Raw genomic sequence first — 14,831 nt, forward strand, 5'->3', positions numbered from 1 at the left:
GCGTTTATTGACTACAGCACGAAGGACTTGTATTGGGCAGCCCTTGGGTGATTTTCGCAAAAGAAAAATGGAAATAAAATGATGAAGCAACATGATCATTCATTCTTAGAAAATAAAAGGGAAATTTGGCATTCATTTTCCAGGAAACATTTATCAATAAAAAGCACAAAAATACTGTTGCTGGGCGGGCATGTCCCGAGAGGTACTCATTTAGTTACCTCATCGGGAATGAATATCGCGATACGTGATGGTTTTGCGTCAGAAAAAGCAGAGCGAGACCCAAATAAGATTACTAAGTCAAAAGCATAAATAACGTGAAAACCAGGTGGCAGGAAAACAAGCAAGAAGAGCGAGTGGAGAGGAACAGAGAGATTTGGCTTGGGCGGGGGACCGCTCAGCTCCCTGTTCTGAGCTCTGGCGTGAGCCCAGAGTCGGCTCGGCGTCGAGGTACAGCACAGTATCAGGTGCCAGGAGGACTACATGACCACCTAAAGACAGGTGTGTCGCGTACCCGCTGCAAGTCTCTACTGGTACCTCTCTCGAGGGCCACTTACGGCGTGTCTTTGCACATTGTTTTGGTCCGGCGCGACCAGACATGCTCGGCAAAGCCGCCATCACCGGGCGCTTTTGCTTGCCTGCCCTGCCTGGTCTCTCTCTCTCTGCGACTAGGCGCTGTCGACTGTCCCCGTTTACACCAACAGGGCTTCTCGCCCGACTCGTGGTACCCGCCATGTCCGCAAATGGAGTATGCATCACCATGTACCTTTTGCCCGCATCATTGTGACTTTCGCTTGCTTTGACCTGTCTTTTCCCGCTTGGTATGGTTTTAGCAAAGGTATCCATGACCTTGATGTGTAGTATCAGCACTGATCGCTGCTCGATGATGCGCCTATGAACAATAGTACAGATTTTTACTCAGCTGCAATGCCAGTTGAAAAAAGCACCGCGGTGATACACGGGTGCACAGCACCAGTCGAGCCAGTCTTTCTCTGCCGAAGCTAGGACCCCGTTGTCTTTGCACTCGAGCGAGCAGAATGATGGGAGACGACGGTAACTTTGCCCGGGCCTAGACTCAAACAACCAACTAAAAGGCGTACCTTGTAGTCAGATCCCAACTGGTGCATACCAAGCATATGCTAGTAGAGGACAGTGAAAGTGAGATGCGGGATAGGAAGGAGGGTATCGGGATATTGACTCCTTACGTTCGGTCGAGGCAGGAAAGTAACAAGCAGAAGCACAAAGGGATGAAAATGCGAGGGGTCAAACAGTTGGTCTTGTGAGGATACGCATAAGCAGGTACCTATACGTACGATTTTCGTATGACAGTACTTGATGATCACGCACGGCTAAAGTACTGCACTCCGCCGCACATCATTGCACCAGTCAACAGTTAAAAGTGGTCTAGAACTGATGGCAGGTCCGGCGTTGATCAAGAAACGCCTGGTGACTGGATATGAGAAATGAACAAACCAAGAAGCTATTGGGAATAGTCAGAGCAGGTCGCCTGGCAACCATGGTGAGTGAGTTAGGTTCCAGCTATACCAATGTCATTCTCGACCGTCAGAGTCGTGCAAGTGATACCATTGTCTCAAGGTAACGAATTAGTTAGTGCCGAACTGAGTGTGATGCACGCTTGAATGGTGCATCAGTCGGAGTTTGTATGGCAGGGGTGAGGGATAGTGAAGTAAAACACAGCCCGAGATTGTCTTAGGCACAGGTAGGATAGTTAGCGCTGGGGTTTTGGAGGACAATCCCTCCCAAGCCCGGATAACGAACGAGTTGTGAATAAGAGACGAACCCGGAAACGGGCCATTGCATTCGGTTGCCCGGTCGTTGGTGTAGTCAGTCAATGCTCGTGGAGCGATAATTGGACCCTTTCCCAACCACAAGTTGTGCTCACTGCTGAAACGTGTGATGCTGATGCTGATGCTGGATGCGCCAGAACAAGCAAATTTTGAATTAGTTAGTTGGACTTTAAGACAAGTATCCAATTGACATCTGACTGAGGTATTGCGTTTTGTATAGAGATTCGAGAGGTCCGATCATGGTAGCAATTGCTATTCAACATAGGTACATACAGAAAGAAGTCTTTCGTCTCGTCGTGGTAAGTTTGCGTGCATCGCGGAAGTGCTAGTCGCCTTTTTAGCGAATCATCTCTCACGAAAGCTCGACATTACATCAATAAAATCCAACGCCCTTGAACAGGCAAAAGAAGAAAGGAATAAAGAAAGACGAATGCAGTGTACATAGCGTATCAGCTGAAAAGGCTTTATGCGTCGTATGATGTTAATTGCGTGTGTAATTCTGGATAGTCCTGCCAATATACTCTGGTGGAATGGGTTTGGGGAATCGATATCCGTATTGAGTAGGAAGCGTTGGTGTTGTACGCGGTTGGCATCAAATTGGTGTGGCACAAGTAACAAACCTAGGAGAGAGAAGGGCAAAGGGGCAGGGAGGAGGGTGTCAGTAGCGGAGCATAATGGTAATGGTGAGGTGAGCGCGACTACAAGTCCGAGATTGATTGATGAAGCATAGCGGCCTCAGAGAGGTGGAGGTGGAGAGGTGGATGGGCATGGACATGGACCGGAGGGGACTAGGTACAGTAGGAAGAAAGAGGAGACGATGTGAAGCCAAAAAAGAAACATTGACTCCGACTCAAACTCGACAAGAGATGATAGAGACATGGACAAGCAGGGGATAAGAAGAGCCAAGGGAACAAGGGAAAAAGTCACTGTTTCACACAGTAAAGTAAACCCGCTGGATTGAGCCAGTTGACTGGGCAGAAACAACGAATAACGGGTATAATAGTAAAATACGGCACAGAAGGGAAAGAGAGTGCTCATCAGAGCAGAGTGGCTAGTTGGACGGGCGTGATTTGTTAGGAGTGACCAGAGTAAAAAAGAGGTGCTATGTACCATAATCAAAGGCAGAGGGGCTTGCGACTGCCTCCTAGAGTCGCAAGTATACTGTGCGAATAAAGACGGCTGTGTCGCGGTACAAGAGCTTTGTACTGTACCTCGGCGCGGCGGGCTGCGTGCGGCTTGTACCCGTACAGTACCATACAACAATAGCAACAGAACCACTCGCTTACACGCTGGTGAGTGGTCAGAGGCAGGTGCTCCTGAGGAGCTTGGATGACGGGGCTTGGACGGAGTCCTGGTCGTCTCCCCTAGTAGCAGGCCCAGAGGTAGAAATTGGCCCCAGGCAGGTGCGGTACAGGTACGGGTAACGGATACATCTCAAACTCAAGACTGCTGCGACAGTACTAGTGCAAGTGCAGCTCCAAGCACACGCACCGCAGAGCAACACGCACCGCACTGCACCCAATTTTCCTAGAGGGGGAAGGGAAGGGTAAGGAGAAGGAGAAGGAGTGGAATAAAAAAAAAGGGAAGGGGGGCACCAAGAGGCAAGCTCACCCAAGCCAGCCTACCAGCCCATTGCATAACAGTCCAAGTCTGGTAGCTGGGCAGGCCGCGTTCCCTCCCCACGCACAATCACTCCCCCATAGTAAAAAGGCTGCCTTGGCCCTCCCCATACATTCTTTCTCACTCTCTTTTCTCCCATACAATTCTCCCACCCAAATTCGTCTCTACACTCAACACGCCTCAATACGTCTTTGTGGTGAGTAACCTCCCGTTCTATACTTCAAGAGCCACCACTTTTTTCTTTTTCTTTCGCATTCAACCTTTGCGCCTGTCCACGCTTTGAGCTTTTTTAATTGTTTTCGAACCTCGTTCACTGTTAAAAAGCCCATCGCAAGTTCAAGCTGCATCGTGCTGTCTATCGCATCATCATCACCCATACATTGCTGGTCGCGCAATAGCTTAACACTTTAGCTAACAGAAGCGCATTACAGACTACATCAACACCACAAATCCCTTTCTTCTAAATTCATCCCTCAGGTACGCGCAAACCCTCCATACACCATTTTCCTGCCTATTTACGCGCATTTCTACGCGTTGGAAAGCGCAATCGCTTTTGCGCCTCGCCACTTTACCCTCACCCATATTGCTCACAGCCCAGCTTCGAGCTAGCTTGAGCTACCCCTCCATCGTTGCTGGCACCGCATTTCACATTGCGATTTTTTGTCGACGTCGGTGCTTTTCCCGTTGCACACACTATCAGCCGGCCAAGTCTTGTCAGATCAGTTACTCATACTCATTCACAGAACACAATCAAAATGCCTAAGGCTGCTGCTCCCGCCAAGCGTGCGACCAGAACTAAGCGGGCCAAGAAGGGTAAGTCGAAACATTTCCCACGCGCTCGTGTCAGCAATCGCACTTTGTATTGTGTCTTTCCGTCGCACACGTCGCGGTCTTTAGAGTATCGAGCACAGCTAACAGTAACAGACCCCAACGCTCCCAAGCGCGGCCTGTCTGCCTATATGTTCTTTGCCAACGAACAGCGTGAGAACGTCCGTGAGGAGAACCCTGGTATCTCTTTCGGTCAAGTCGGCAAGCTCCTCGGTGAGCGATGGAAGGCCCTCAACGAGAAGCAACGTGCTCCCTACGAGGCTAAGGCTGCCGCTGATAAGAAGCGGTATGAGGACGAGAAGCAGGCCTACAATGTAAGTTGATATTGTGAAACGCTTCAGCATATAAATACTAACAACATATCAAGGCCGATCAGGAAGAAGAGGAGTCTTCTTAGAATGGAGCCTCCGATGTCAAACCCAAGCGTCGCTCGCAGAAGAAGTCTGAATCGGATTAGTCCCAGCACCAGCGCCGTGTTGTAGATTCTGGCCAGGAAGTCCTTCCTCTTTGCATTTTGGTCTGGGCGGTGTTGTATGATGGCACAGGAAGAGTGCCTTGTTTTTTACTAGGAATTTTCTCGGGTTAAGGCCGTCCCCGATGTTATGATCTTGAGGGCGATCGATTGAGCTACTGGCTTCTATTTCAGTGTCCTTGGCCATGAGAAACAGATCGTGAACTCGAGGATCATGGGACGAGGAAACGCAATGCTTGTACAATTAAGGGAACTCCGACCCAAATAATCGAAACTACGAAAACATAAACGTCATCTACCATTTTACCACGCATTGTGTACTCATTTCATAAGGCTAGCAGCCGTGAATCACCAATTGGAAGCTCAAACTTAAATGATGAGGAGGCTTGTAGGCCGTTTGAGGCGCGAGCTCTCCCTGTTCGATGAAAGTGGCTGATAGTGGCTAGTAATGAAGTAGAGTGTATGTGAAGAACCCTTGGATTCGTGACGTTTGATTTCTATGTAATGAAAAGGCTGTTCAAGCCCATCATTTTTACTTGGTCAACATGACTCAGTCTTGATCAGGGCAAGATAGTAAGTATCTCTTCCCAGTCATTCTCGCCTGATAAGTATCTATGGCCAGGCAGGGAAGGCGAGGGGAAAAGTCTGGCCCAACCAAGCTGAAAGCCTCACCTGTTCTCTTATCATCCAGATCTTACGGTACTTGTTTCCTGTCAGTCAAAAAGACCTGAACCATTGTTACTGTCACCCACAGTGTCCAGACCAGCAAGCCAAGTTGCGATGCTTGCCCTAAATAGAAGACGATGGGACAATGTTATATACGTTTACACATGTACGAAAAGTCCTAAAACGAAATGTACAACCTCGTGCAGACTATTCAAGACTGGTATCAAGGTCCTGTCCTGCTGAGCCTCATCCCCAACGGCTGTTGGGGTGGAGTACAAACAACATTGAGAGGATGAGCACAAGGTCATGCCATACTAGGTAACTTGGGTAGGTCTGACTATAACTAGAACTAGAACTAGAACTAGAACGAGGAGGGAAATACGGTATACCCCAGCACGAACGTCGTTTTGAAGCTACTACTTCGTTCTTCACCTTCTCGCAATCTCCAGCATCATCAGATTTTCCCCACACGAAGTCCACATCCCGCGGACGCATGGCAAGGGTCGCCGACGTAGCAACACGTCGCATCTCAACTGTCACTGGACAGAGCAGTACAGCTGCTCTTCTCTGGGAATGGTCGCCTTGACTGGTGCGAGTGCCCACTCATTCCCGTCCTAATCCAGTTCAATCGATGCCCCCCGAATATCTCCTCATGCATTGGCCTGGCGTCATGTCCCAGTGCGCTTGCTATCGTGGCAACGCCTGAGAAGTTGATTCAGGCTGGAGCCCAAATCTTGAGTTGACGGATACACACCCAATGCCACGCTCGCTAAGGACAAACATCTCCTCTCGTTGGTGTAATTGTCTCAATGAAACCCAAGTTGACAGTGTTGATCCTGCAGACTTATGTACAATGCGAGCGGCATCTGACCATCAGGTGGACCAAGACCCCCCCGGACTTGAGGCCTGGCTTTAGTTGAGGCGACGACAGGTCGATGACCCCCAAGAGTGTCGAATATTACGTGCATCGACCTGATGGGCTCACTCAAGGCTCAGAGCGAGAACCGTGCACCAACCACGTCAGGGAAGGTCGTGTGTATGGCTAGACTGGTGCTGGTGCACCTCTCGATGGTGTTGAACAATTGCCCGGATCGGATCACACGTTATGGACGGTTTGCATACCCGTCGTCCCCTCTTCTACCATTATTAACCAAGGATCTCTCATCAAGTCTTGAATCTATTCCTAGTCTCTCATCCAATTCAAGATCTCGCAATTGATCACCATCGTCGGTTATCTATACTTTTCTTAATATCATCAATTCAGAATACCTCCACCAGTACTATCCGCTACTCCACACTCTTCACCGTACACGTTGGCTCGATCGACAACTTCCATTGACACGACTGATCTTGGCGGGCTGCAAGGGTGAGGGCAGAAGCAAGATAATAACAAGACCAATCGTGGTCTCTCTCGTTATGTGATGAAACAGAGACGCCCAGTTGTATACGCATTCTATCTCTCATGATGGAGATGGTTCTTGGTGATCAACTTGAGCTTCACCTGCTTCAAGGCTGTTGCTTGGAGGGAGAAAGGGCCGATCTTGTTGCACTTCAGTTGCAGGGACTTCACAATGTCTTGCCCGATGGCAACCACGCTCATCTCATGATGACAATCGAAGAGATTAGAGCCTCTAGCCAATTGCTCTTTGAATTACCTGAGCACTGCAAGGTCCATTTCTCTCGCGTTCCTATCGTGCTCGATTATCTCGAGATTCTCCTTCCTTGCCTATCGAGATCGTTAAGAGACATCACTACATTCTACGAAGACCGGTCTCAGACTAGAGAGAACCGTTGGCGAAAGATGTATCATTCCATGACTGATGAAGCTGGAGGTCTCTCGCTCCCCCAACGGTTTATTCTTTATAATCGTTTCCTGACTCTGCTACGAGAATTGTTGACAAGGTTAGCCTGACATTGCAAGGTCATCTCCAAGGTTGCAACTAATAACCATCGATAGATCACTGAGCTTCGACTTTAACACGATGGAAACCACCCGAGTTCAGCTAATGGAGCTCAGAGAAGCCCGAAACATCCGTGAGAACATCGGCACCGGTTTCATCAATGTAGAGCTAATGAGCAACAGCACCTCCCCCTATTCGTCTAAACTCTACTTCTCAACTCGATTCTGTGCTAGACGATGATTCGAGCACCATAGCGGTAAGCCAAGTCAACGCAATGTCCTTGAATGGTTTCTCATAAATTCAATAGAACATACATTGGTCTGAAAAGATCTTCTCCCTACCACTGCCATCTCGAACTCCACTCAAACACCAGCAGCCGTGAGTTTCCCATACCTCGCCTCACTCTTCATACATCCTCAACAATCTATAGGTCCAAGGCATGGGGTCCGCTTGTTCCCTGGGAACAAATCCAGATGCCTAGCGATGCAAAAATTCTATTTATGCGGTAAGGCCAAAATGCAGCTGATAGATATTGGCCTCCGACTAACAAAAACAGATCCTTCAATGAGCGCCAAATAACTTTGGTGGTGTATGAAAGTGCACGGGACAACTGCCCCTACTTTCTCCTACGAACGTTCCACATGGGCACACCTTGGTTCTCGCTTCGTGGGGCACATGAGCTTGTTGTCGATCGCAACGGAAGTTGTCTTCAATTCTGGCGATGGAGCGAGAGCGACCGATGCACCAAGAGGTGGGCGACCCTTTGCTTCCTGACATGGGAAGGTGAGTTGAATATCCCTGAGGCATACATCTAGTAGACCGACATGCTAATTTATTTAGAAATGGTCTTGGTATATTGCTGCTTTCTGTCATTCAAGACTCGTGACAGCCAAACTCTTCGAATGGCGGCAAACGAAGACCTCAGTCTTTGGGGTGAACGCAAGTTATTCCAAGCGTAAGTCCCAGATCCAATACTTTGTCGATTCATACTGATTTAATTAGCCGAATTGTGGATGACAATTTTATGCATTCTCTTATTGTCTATGAGGACTTTGTCTCCAAGGGTCTCCGTCTTCACGCTGCAGTCTGGGAAGGGGATCTACGGCAGTGTCCTGTCTGGACAGCATTCGGTATGTCGAGACTTTAGCTTTTGCATAAACATTACTAACAAGAGTCTTCAGTCACACATCAATCTGCTTCGTCGAGATGGATCAAGAGAGTCAGCAAAACCAGAGTCCGCTTAGCCGACATTCATCTCTACGTCTTTTGCCAGGAATACCGTCAGCAGAACCAACGGATCAACCGTTCTGGAGCCTTTGAAATTAAGTTTGTCAGTGAAGAGGGTAAGTTGTTTTATCCCGTCGATAACGGTGCAGGGGCTGACGTTTATCTACAGCGGCCAAACGGTTCAGAGATATATTTGCCCCCTCGTTTACGGACGAGAGCACGACGACCGATACAACGGCCTGACGACTAAAGATAACCTCCTCACGATTCGGGCATAAACTAACTTCACGATCTCGTGCCCGTTTCAACTATTCTACACCTCATTTGTTCCATTATTCGTAGCCATTTGAACCCGGTTTATGCTTTTCCAGCGACGGCGTCCCATGAGAAAAATAACGACTCATGAATAACGACTTTCATTTTTTTTTGGTAATAAATCCCCAGTGACAGGAAACAGAATGTAAGATACTTAGCATGGCCAGTTTGTCATTAGGGTTAGTTGGTGGGCTCGTCTCGAGTTTTCAACATAACAATATTAAGAATGTTTTATAATGTAGTACTAATTCATGCTACTACTGTGCCTGCTCCTTCTTCTCAAAACACATCAATTGTTGACTGATTGGGTTGCTTGGTTGGTAGTTGGTAGTTTTAAGAACGCTCAATTTTCAATACTGTTGTACTCAGTAATAATCTCAGAATCTCAGAATTATCGTATGCTTGCATCCATCTCTTAAGTTCTTAGTCCAAACACCACACATCGTGTTGCTTATTTAGGTCTTGACATCGGGCTCGTCACGGCCGACGTGCTCCTTGAACTTGAGGAGCTCAGTGGCAAACTTGACCTCCTCCTTCAGGAAGTCTTGAGCATCAAGCTCGTACTTTGAGGGGTCGCTGGTGTGCTGCTCAATGTACAGGCGGATGGTAGCTCCAGATGAGCCAGTACCAGAGAGTCGGACAACGATACGGCTGCCGGAGGAGAAGCCGGCGTACAGACCCTGCTTGGAGGCAACGGAGCCATCGAGGTCGGTGTATGAGAAGTTGCCAGCCTTCGTAACCTTGCGTCCTAGAATGAGTTAGCCTATGTCCTTGTATTAGATAGTAATGGTACGCACCCTCAATAGTGCTGCCGACAAAGTTAGAGTCAGCAACAAGCTTCTCTAGCTCGCCAATAACCTTGTTGGCACCCTCTGAGTCGACATCCTCATAGTCGTAACGGGTGAAGAAAGTACGTCCGTACTTGGTCCAGAACTCCTTCTGGATCTCCTTGATCGAGGGGGTGACCTCGGGGTTCTGGATACCAACACCAGCGATGATGTTGAGCCAAGCGATAACGGCCCACAGACCATCCTTCTCGCGAATGTGGTCACTGCCAGTACCAAAACTCTCCTCACCGCAGATGGAGAGCTTCTTGGCGTCGAAGAGAGCGCAGAAGAACTTCCAGCCGGTGGGCACCTCGTAACAGTCGAGACCCTGGGCCTTGGCGACGAGGTCGACGGCACCGCTGGTGGGCATGGAGCGAGCGAGACCGTTGACACCGTTCTTCTTGAAGTAAGGGATGAGGTGGGCGTAGTGGGCGATGATGGCGAGAGAGTCACCAGGGGAGACGAAAGCGTTGGCGCCGTAGATCATGTTTCGGTCACCATCACCATCAGAAGCGGCACCAAAGGGAATGTTGTGCTTATCGACAACCTCGACCAGAGAGTGAGCGTAGGTAAGGTTAGGGTCGGGGTGGCCACCGTTGAAGTCGGGGCTGGGGATGCAGTTCTGTGTGGAGTTGCTCAATCCAAGCTCCTGCTCGAAGATGGCCTTTCCGTAGGGGCCAGTGACACCGTGGAGACCGTCGAAGAGGACTTTGAAGTCGGGGTGGCTGGAGAAGAACTTCTTGATCAGGTCAAAGTCGAAGATGTCTTTAAGCATGGCAACGTAGTCGGCAGTGCTGTCGATAACCTCGACCTCGAGGGCGCCGTAGGTCTGAGTGCCAACAGTGGTGATGTCGACATCGGGAATGTCGGCAATCTTGTATGAGGTCAAAGTCTTGGAGAACTCGTAAATCTTGTTTGTAACGGACTCGGGGGCAGGGCCACCGTTGGCAAGGTTGTACTTGATACCGAAGTCGTTCTTGGGGCCTGTCGAGGGTCAGATTATGTACATGGTGCGGGTATAAGCCCGGGGATATATGGTTGAACTCACCACCAGGGTTGTGGCTGGCAGTCAGGAGGATACCTCCAGTAGCCTTGCGGATGCGGATTACATGGCTGGCAGCAGGAGTAGAGAGGATACCATTCTGGCCGATGATAAGCTTCTTGACTCCGTATGCGGCACCAATCTTGGCAATGAGCTGGATGGCCTCGGGGTTGAAGTAGCGACCGTCACCACCAATGACGAGGTTGGAGCCTATAATTGGGTTAGATCATTTCTTGTTTTGCTGTAGAGGGAGTAGCGGCATACCCTCGACGCCCTCAGGGATGGACAGCAGGATGCTGGTGATGAAGGCCTCGCTGTAGTGAGGCTGCTGGAAGACGACGACCTTCTTTCGAAGACCAGAACTGTTGGTGTATGTTAGTAGAGCTTCAATGGGTTGATGAATGAATAAGGAGTTCCTCGCTAGCTCCCAGGGCAGTGGGGGAGCACGACAGGAAGATCATCCAGGTTCAAGGTCAGAGTAAACTTACGTTCCGGGCTTCTGGTCCTGGAAGGGCTTGAACTCAACGGTTTGAACACCCATGATTGTTTGATATGGTAGAGTAGAGGGAATGAGGGAGAAGAGTATGACCTTTCTTTTGGAAAGATTTGTTGAGAAAGAGAAAAGGAGGAGAAAAGAGAAGCGAAGGTAGCGGTAGAGGATGTCGAGACGAGAGACGGGGACTGAGACAAAAAGAGGGGAGCTACAGGGAGGGAGGGAGCTCTCTGGTGGGGTAAACGAGATGATATCACTCAAGCTAATGGAGGGGCAGCACAATTGATACTGTGCTTGTAGGGATATACTTCTAGTCAAGTACAGTGTCTACAGTGTCTGGATATTTCGTTGAGATGCGATATTCTCGCGTAAATATGAGCGAGGTAGAGCTCATGATGGAAGCTGGTGGATATGATGAGCAATAGAGGTAGCTAAGCTAGGTACTATTAGCAACTGTCCAGTTGAGATATTGACAAGGCTGGCCACAAAGACAACAAGAGGAGCTAAAGCTAGAGCTAGAGCTTACAACATAGAGCTATTGCTTTCCAAGTAGCTGCCAAGTTTAGTAGCTCAATCATGACACTTGGGTCCGTCACATCTTTAATTCACAACCCACCTCTCTCAGAACCTGATATCAATTCAAAACTATTGCTTCCCCTTGTTGGGCTTGTTCTTAGCAGGCACAACATCAAATGTCGGCCTAAAGATAACCTCCCTGTAATACTTTGCTTCCTCGATACTCTCAAGAATATCATCCCTCGCCTTGTGCAGACCCTTCTTATTGGGAACCTTGTTCACAATCCTCTTGGCCGCCCAGCGTCTCGCAGCCTCCTTGATAGAGCTGACATCCAGAATTCTGTGGTGCAGGTGTCTCATCACACGCTTGTAGGGCTCTCGCCTCAGAAACGCCCTGTCGCAGTGCACGCTGTTGCCTGCGAGGAGGCCACGCTTACGCTCGGGGATAAATCGCGTGATGTACTCGTAGAGGGCATCGGCGGCTTGCTCTGGAGTAGTCGTCGACTCAAGAACAGCGGCGGTGAGGCCAGATTCTGCGTGTGTCTTTGTGCACCACTCATCCATCTGGTCAAGACGAGACTGGGGGAAGTGGATGATGGCGTGAAAGCCCTCTTCGTCGAGAATCTCAAGGTTTCCCGTTGTGATGATGCAGTAGATCTCTATGATTTCATCATTGTCCTGGTCGAGACCAGTCATCTGTTGATAGAGTCAGCTTAAAGCCGTTCATTATACAACGTAACACGGCATACCCTACCTCACAGTCGATCCATACAAGAGGATCATCGCAAGCACTCTTTGTCTGGTTATCAGCCTGACCTTCTGCAGCCGTAGACATTGTTGCAATATTTTGGATGGTTGCAATGTAACGTTGAAGTCCAAGAGCTGCTGGCTTTTCTCATGAAAGCATCAGAGAAAGCATATCTTCACTAAGGTTTAGTAATTATTTAGTGGGGTTAAAGATGGGAACCACCCAACTGCAATTCACTTTAGTTAGTACATGCAGTGAATCAATGCACTGAGACGTGGTACATATTAATACATTCTATCCCATTGGCCACCTATCTCAACTTCAACAACACGATATACCTATACAAAAACAATTGCAACAATTAAATGTTACGTTCTACTACATTATATCTCTTTTATTTCAGATCGATCGTTGCCTAGCTGTATATTCTCGCTGCCTAACTTTCTACCAATCATACTCTAAAGTGGTGTCTCGTAGTGGCATCAGATACTCAACTTGACCCTCCACAAAAGATATATAACTTGGCTTTCTTAACTCGTACAACATCAAACGTCACATTGGCTCGAATACACTATACAATCTTACTACCTATACTTTCATTATGTCGACGTTAGTAAACAACCTCTTGTCAAAGCTCACGACAGAAGAAAATGGAGACACAAAGTCACAACCCCAACCACCTCCCAAGCCAGAAATGTCCGAGACACCACCTCGCTTTCTCATAATAGGCGCAGGATCACGAGGGCAAAATTACGCTGCTGCCATTGACAGCGTCTCCAATGGCGTGGTCGCCGCTGTTGCTGAACCCCTCAAGTTCAAGCGCGAGTCCCTTGGCCGAGATCACATCTGGGGCAATGGTTCCCCAAAAGAAGGTCAATCGTTCCATGACTGGCGAGACTTTCTTGCATACGAACAAGATCGCCGAAGGAGAGTCGCTGCTGGAGATGAGAATGTTCCAGAAGGCGTCGACGGTGTCTTTGTTTGTGTTCTAGACGAGATGCACCGTGAGGTTATTGTTGGCCTTGCACCGCTCGAATTACACACCATGTGCGAAAAGCCTCTTGCCTGCTCTCTCCAAGACTGCGTCGACATGTACAAAGCCATGCGGCCTTATCAACCCTCAAAGGTATTCTCTATAGGTCACGTACTGCGCTACAGCCCTCACAACATCATGCTACGCAAGCTCCTCGTTGAGGACCGTGTCATTGGCGATATATCAAGTGCAGCTCACACTGAACCTGTGGGGTACTGGCACTTCTCTCATTCATACGTTAGGGGAAACTGGCGGAATGAAAACACCACTGCCCCGTCACTCCTGACAAAGAGTTGTCATGACATCGACTTGTTGCTCTGGCTGCTTTGCTCTCCAGAAAAGGCCGGTCAAGGAGAGCCTCATATTCCTGCAACAGTGGCTTCCTCTGGCGGCCTTCATCTGTTCAAGAAGAGTAGAAAGCCCAAGGCAGCAGGGTCAGCAACAAACTGCACAAAGTGCCCCCTTGGAGACGAAGGCTGCAAGTTCTCGGCAAAGAACATATACCTCGGTCCCAAGCTCAAAGGACTACAGTCCGGCAACACTGGATGGCCCGTCAGTATCGTCGTCCACGATATCGAGGACTACCCATCTCAAGAAGAAAAAGAGGAGCAAGTCATGAAGGCCCTCGTGGAAGACTATGACGAGTCGACGCCCAAGTCTGAGGTCCAGTCCAGGAACTGGTTCGGTCGTTGCGTCTTTGAAGCAGATAACAACGTCTGCGACGACCAGTTTGTCACAATCACCTGGCCTGAGTCCACCCAGCCGGCAAAGACAGCGACTCTACATATGGTTGCCCAAACAACCAAGATCTGCGAGCGATATTCTCACTTTTACGGCGAGCACGGCGAGGTCTACGCCGACTCGCGACGCATCGTAGTTGAAGACTTCAATACGGGCGAAACAAAGACTTACCACCCCCGTGTTGAAGACCTTGGTCATGGTGGAGGAGACTTGGGTCTTACACGCCAGTTTGTCATGGCGTGTGATCGTGTCAAGAATCATGGCTGGGAGGCTCCTCGTGCGCAGGATGAGTTCATTGGATGCACTCTCGATGACGTACTGCGAAGCCACGCCATGGTCTTTGCAGCTGAGGAAGCGAGACTCGGCCGAAAAGTCCTTGACTGGGAAGAATGGTGGGACAAGGCTCTTGGAAAGCAATTGGGGCTGAACGGGCATGCATGAGCGTTGTCTTGGCTATGACGGCGGTGCGTTTCCTGGGGTGAGATTATTGGGCACGTTCATAAGTACAAGTAATATCATTGTCACAGGTTAGTTCATATCGCTGGTGCAGATTGCGGCATTATCATATTTTAAATTCATCAGTAAAATAACCCAATT

At 49.0% G+C, this 14,831-nt stretch overlaps 6 protein-coding genes across 6 annotated transcripts; 3 read left to right on the plus strand and 3 right to left on the minus strand.

The window, feature by feature from the left end:
- Nucleotides 1–297: 297 nt before the first annotated feature.
- FGSG_00384 (uncharacterized protein) lies at nucleotides 298–1,515 on the minus strand (the record flags this gene model as incomplete). Its single annotated transcript, XM_011317744.1, has 5 exons — nucleotides 298–488; nucleotides 555–889; nucleotides 1,098–1,115; nucleotides 1,203–1,300; nucleotides 1,471–1,515. 5 exons carry the CDS (start codon nucleotides 1,513–1,515, stop codon nucleotides 298–300), a joined length of 687 nt encoding a protein of 228 aa, XP_011316046.1.
- A 2,201-nt stretch (nucleotides 1,516–3,716) lies between these two features.
- Nucleotides 3,717–5,019, plus strand: FGSG_00385 (uncharacterized protein). The gene is made up of 4 exons (XM_011317745.1): nucleotides 3,717–3,902; nucleotides 4,169–4,238; nucleotides 4,350–4,567; nucleotides 4,621–5,019. The coding sequence occupies exons 2-4, from the start codon at nucleotides 4,181–4,183 to the stop codon at nucleotides 4,648–4,650; spliced, it is 306 nt and encodes a 101-aa protein (XP_011316047.1). The 5' UTR covers nucleotides 3,717–3,902; nucleotides 4,169–4,180; the 3' UTR covers nucleotides 4,651–5,019.
- A 2,378-nt stretch (nucleotides 5,020–7,397) lies between these two features.
- On the plus strand, nucleotides 7,398–8,762 carry FGSG_00386 (uncharacterized protein; the record flags this gene model as incomplete). Its single annotated transcript, XM_011317746.1, has 9 exons — nucleotides 7,398–7,425; nucleotides 7,475–7,548; nucleotides 7,600–7,670; nucleotides 7,723–7,797; nucleotides 7,849–8,075; nucleotides 8,133–8,247; nucleotides 8,295–8,422; nucleotides 8,474–8,635; nucleotides 8,689–8,762. The coding sequence occupies 9 exons, from the start codon at nucleotides 7,398–7,400 to the stop codon at nucleotides 8,760–8,762; spliced, it is 954 nt and encodes a 317-aa protein (XP_011316048.1).
- A 527-nt stretch (nucleotides 8,763–9,289) lies between these two features.
- FGSG_00387 (phosphoglucomutase) lies at nucleotides 9,290–11,244 on the minus strand (the record flags this gene model as incomplete). The annotated part of the gene is made up of 5 exons (XM_011317747.1): nucleotides 9,290–9,582; nucleotides 9,632–10,645; nucleotides 10,710–10,913; nucleotides 10,968–11,065; nucleotides 11,192–11,244. The coding sequence occupies 5 exons, from the start codon at nucleotides 11,242–11,244 to the stop codon at nucleotides 9,290–9,292; spliced, it is 1,662 nt and encodes a 553-aa protein (XP_011316049.1).
- A 597-nt stretch (nucleotides 11,245–11,841) lies between these two features.
- On the minus strand, nucleotides 11,842–12,547 carry FGSG_00388 (uncharacterized protein; the record flags this gene model as incomplete). Its single annotated transcript, XM_011317748.1, has 2 exons — nucleotides 11,842–12,408; nucleotides 12,467–12,547. The coding sequence occupies 2 exons, from the start codon at nucleotides 12,545–12,547 to the stop codon at nucleotides 11,842–11,844; spliced, it is 648 nt and encodes a 215-aa protein (XP_011316050.1).
- Nucleotides 12,548–13,061: 514 nt separating this feature from the next.
- FGSG_00389 (uncharacterized protein) lies at nucleotides 13,062–14,675 on the plus strand (the record flags this gene model as incomplete). Its single annotated transcript, XM_011317749.1, has 1 exon — nucleotides 13,062–14,675. One exon carries the CDS (start codon nucleotides 13,062–13,064, stop codon nucleotides 14,673–14,675), a length of 1,614 nt encoding a protein of 537 aa, XP_011316051.1.
- Between the last annotated feature and the right edge of the window lie 156 nt (nucleotides 14,676–14,831).

This window comes from Fusarium graminearum, chromosome 1, assembly GCF_000240135.3.
Source record: "Fusarium graminearum PH-1 chromosome 1, whole genome shotgun sequence".
Taxonomy (NCBI): Eukaryota; Fungi; Ascomycota; class Sordariomycetes; order Hypocreales; family Nectriaceae; genus Fusarium; species Fusarium graminearum.

Excerpts from the sequence above, each read along its gene's own strand:
- FGSG_00385 (XM_011317745.1), top strand. The coding sequence starts at position 4,181 with ATGCCTAAGGCTGCTGCTCCCGCCAAGCGTGCGACCAGAACTAAGCGG. Across the intron at positions 4,239-4,349 it reads AACTAAGCGGGCCAAGAAGG|ACCCCAACGCTCCCAAGCGC; the intron begins GTAAGTCGAAAC and ends TAACAGTAACAG. Across the intron at positions 4,568-4,620 it reads ACGAGAAGCAGGCCTACAAT|GCCGATCAGGAAGAAGAGGA; the intron begins GTAAGTTGATAT and ends CAACATATCAAG.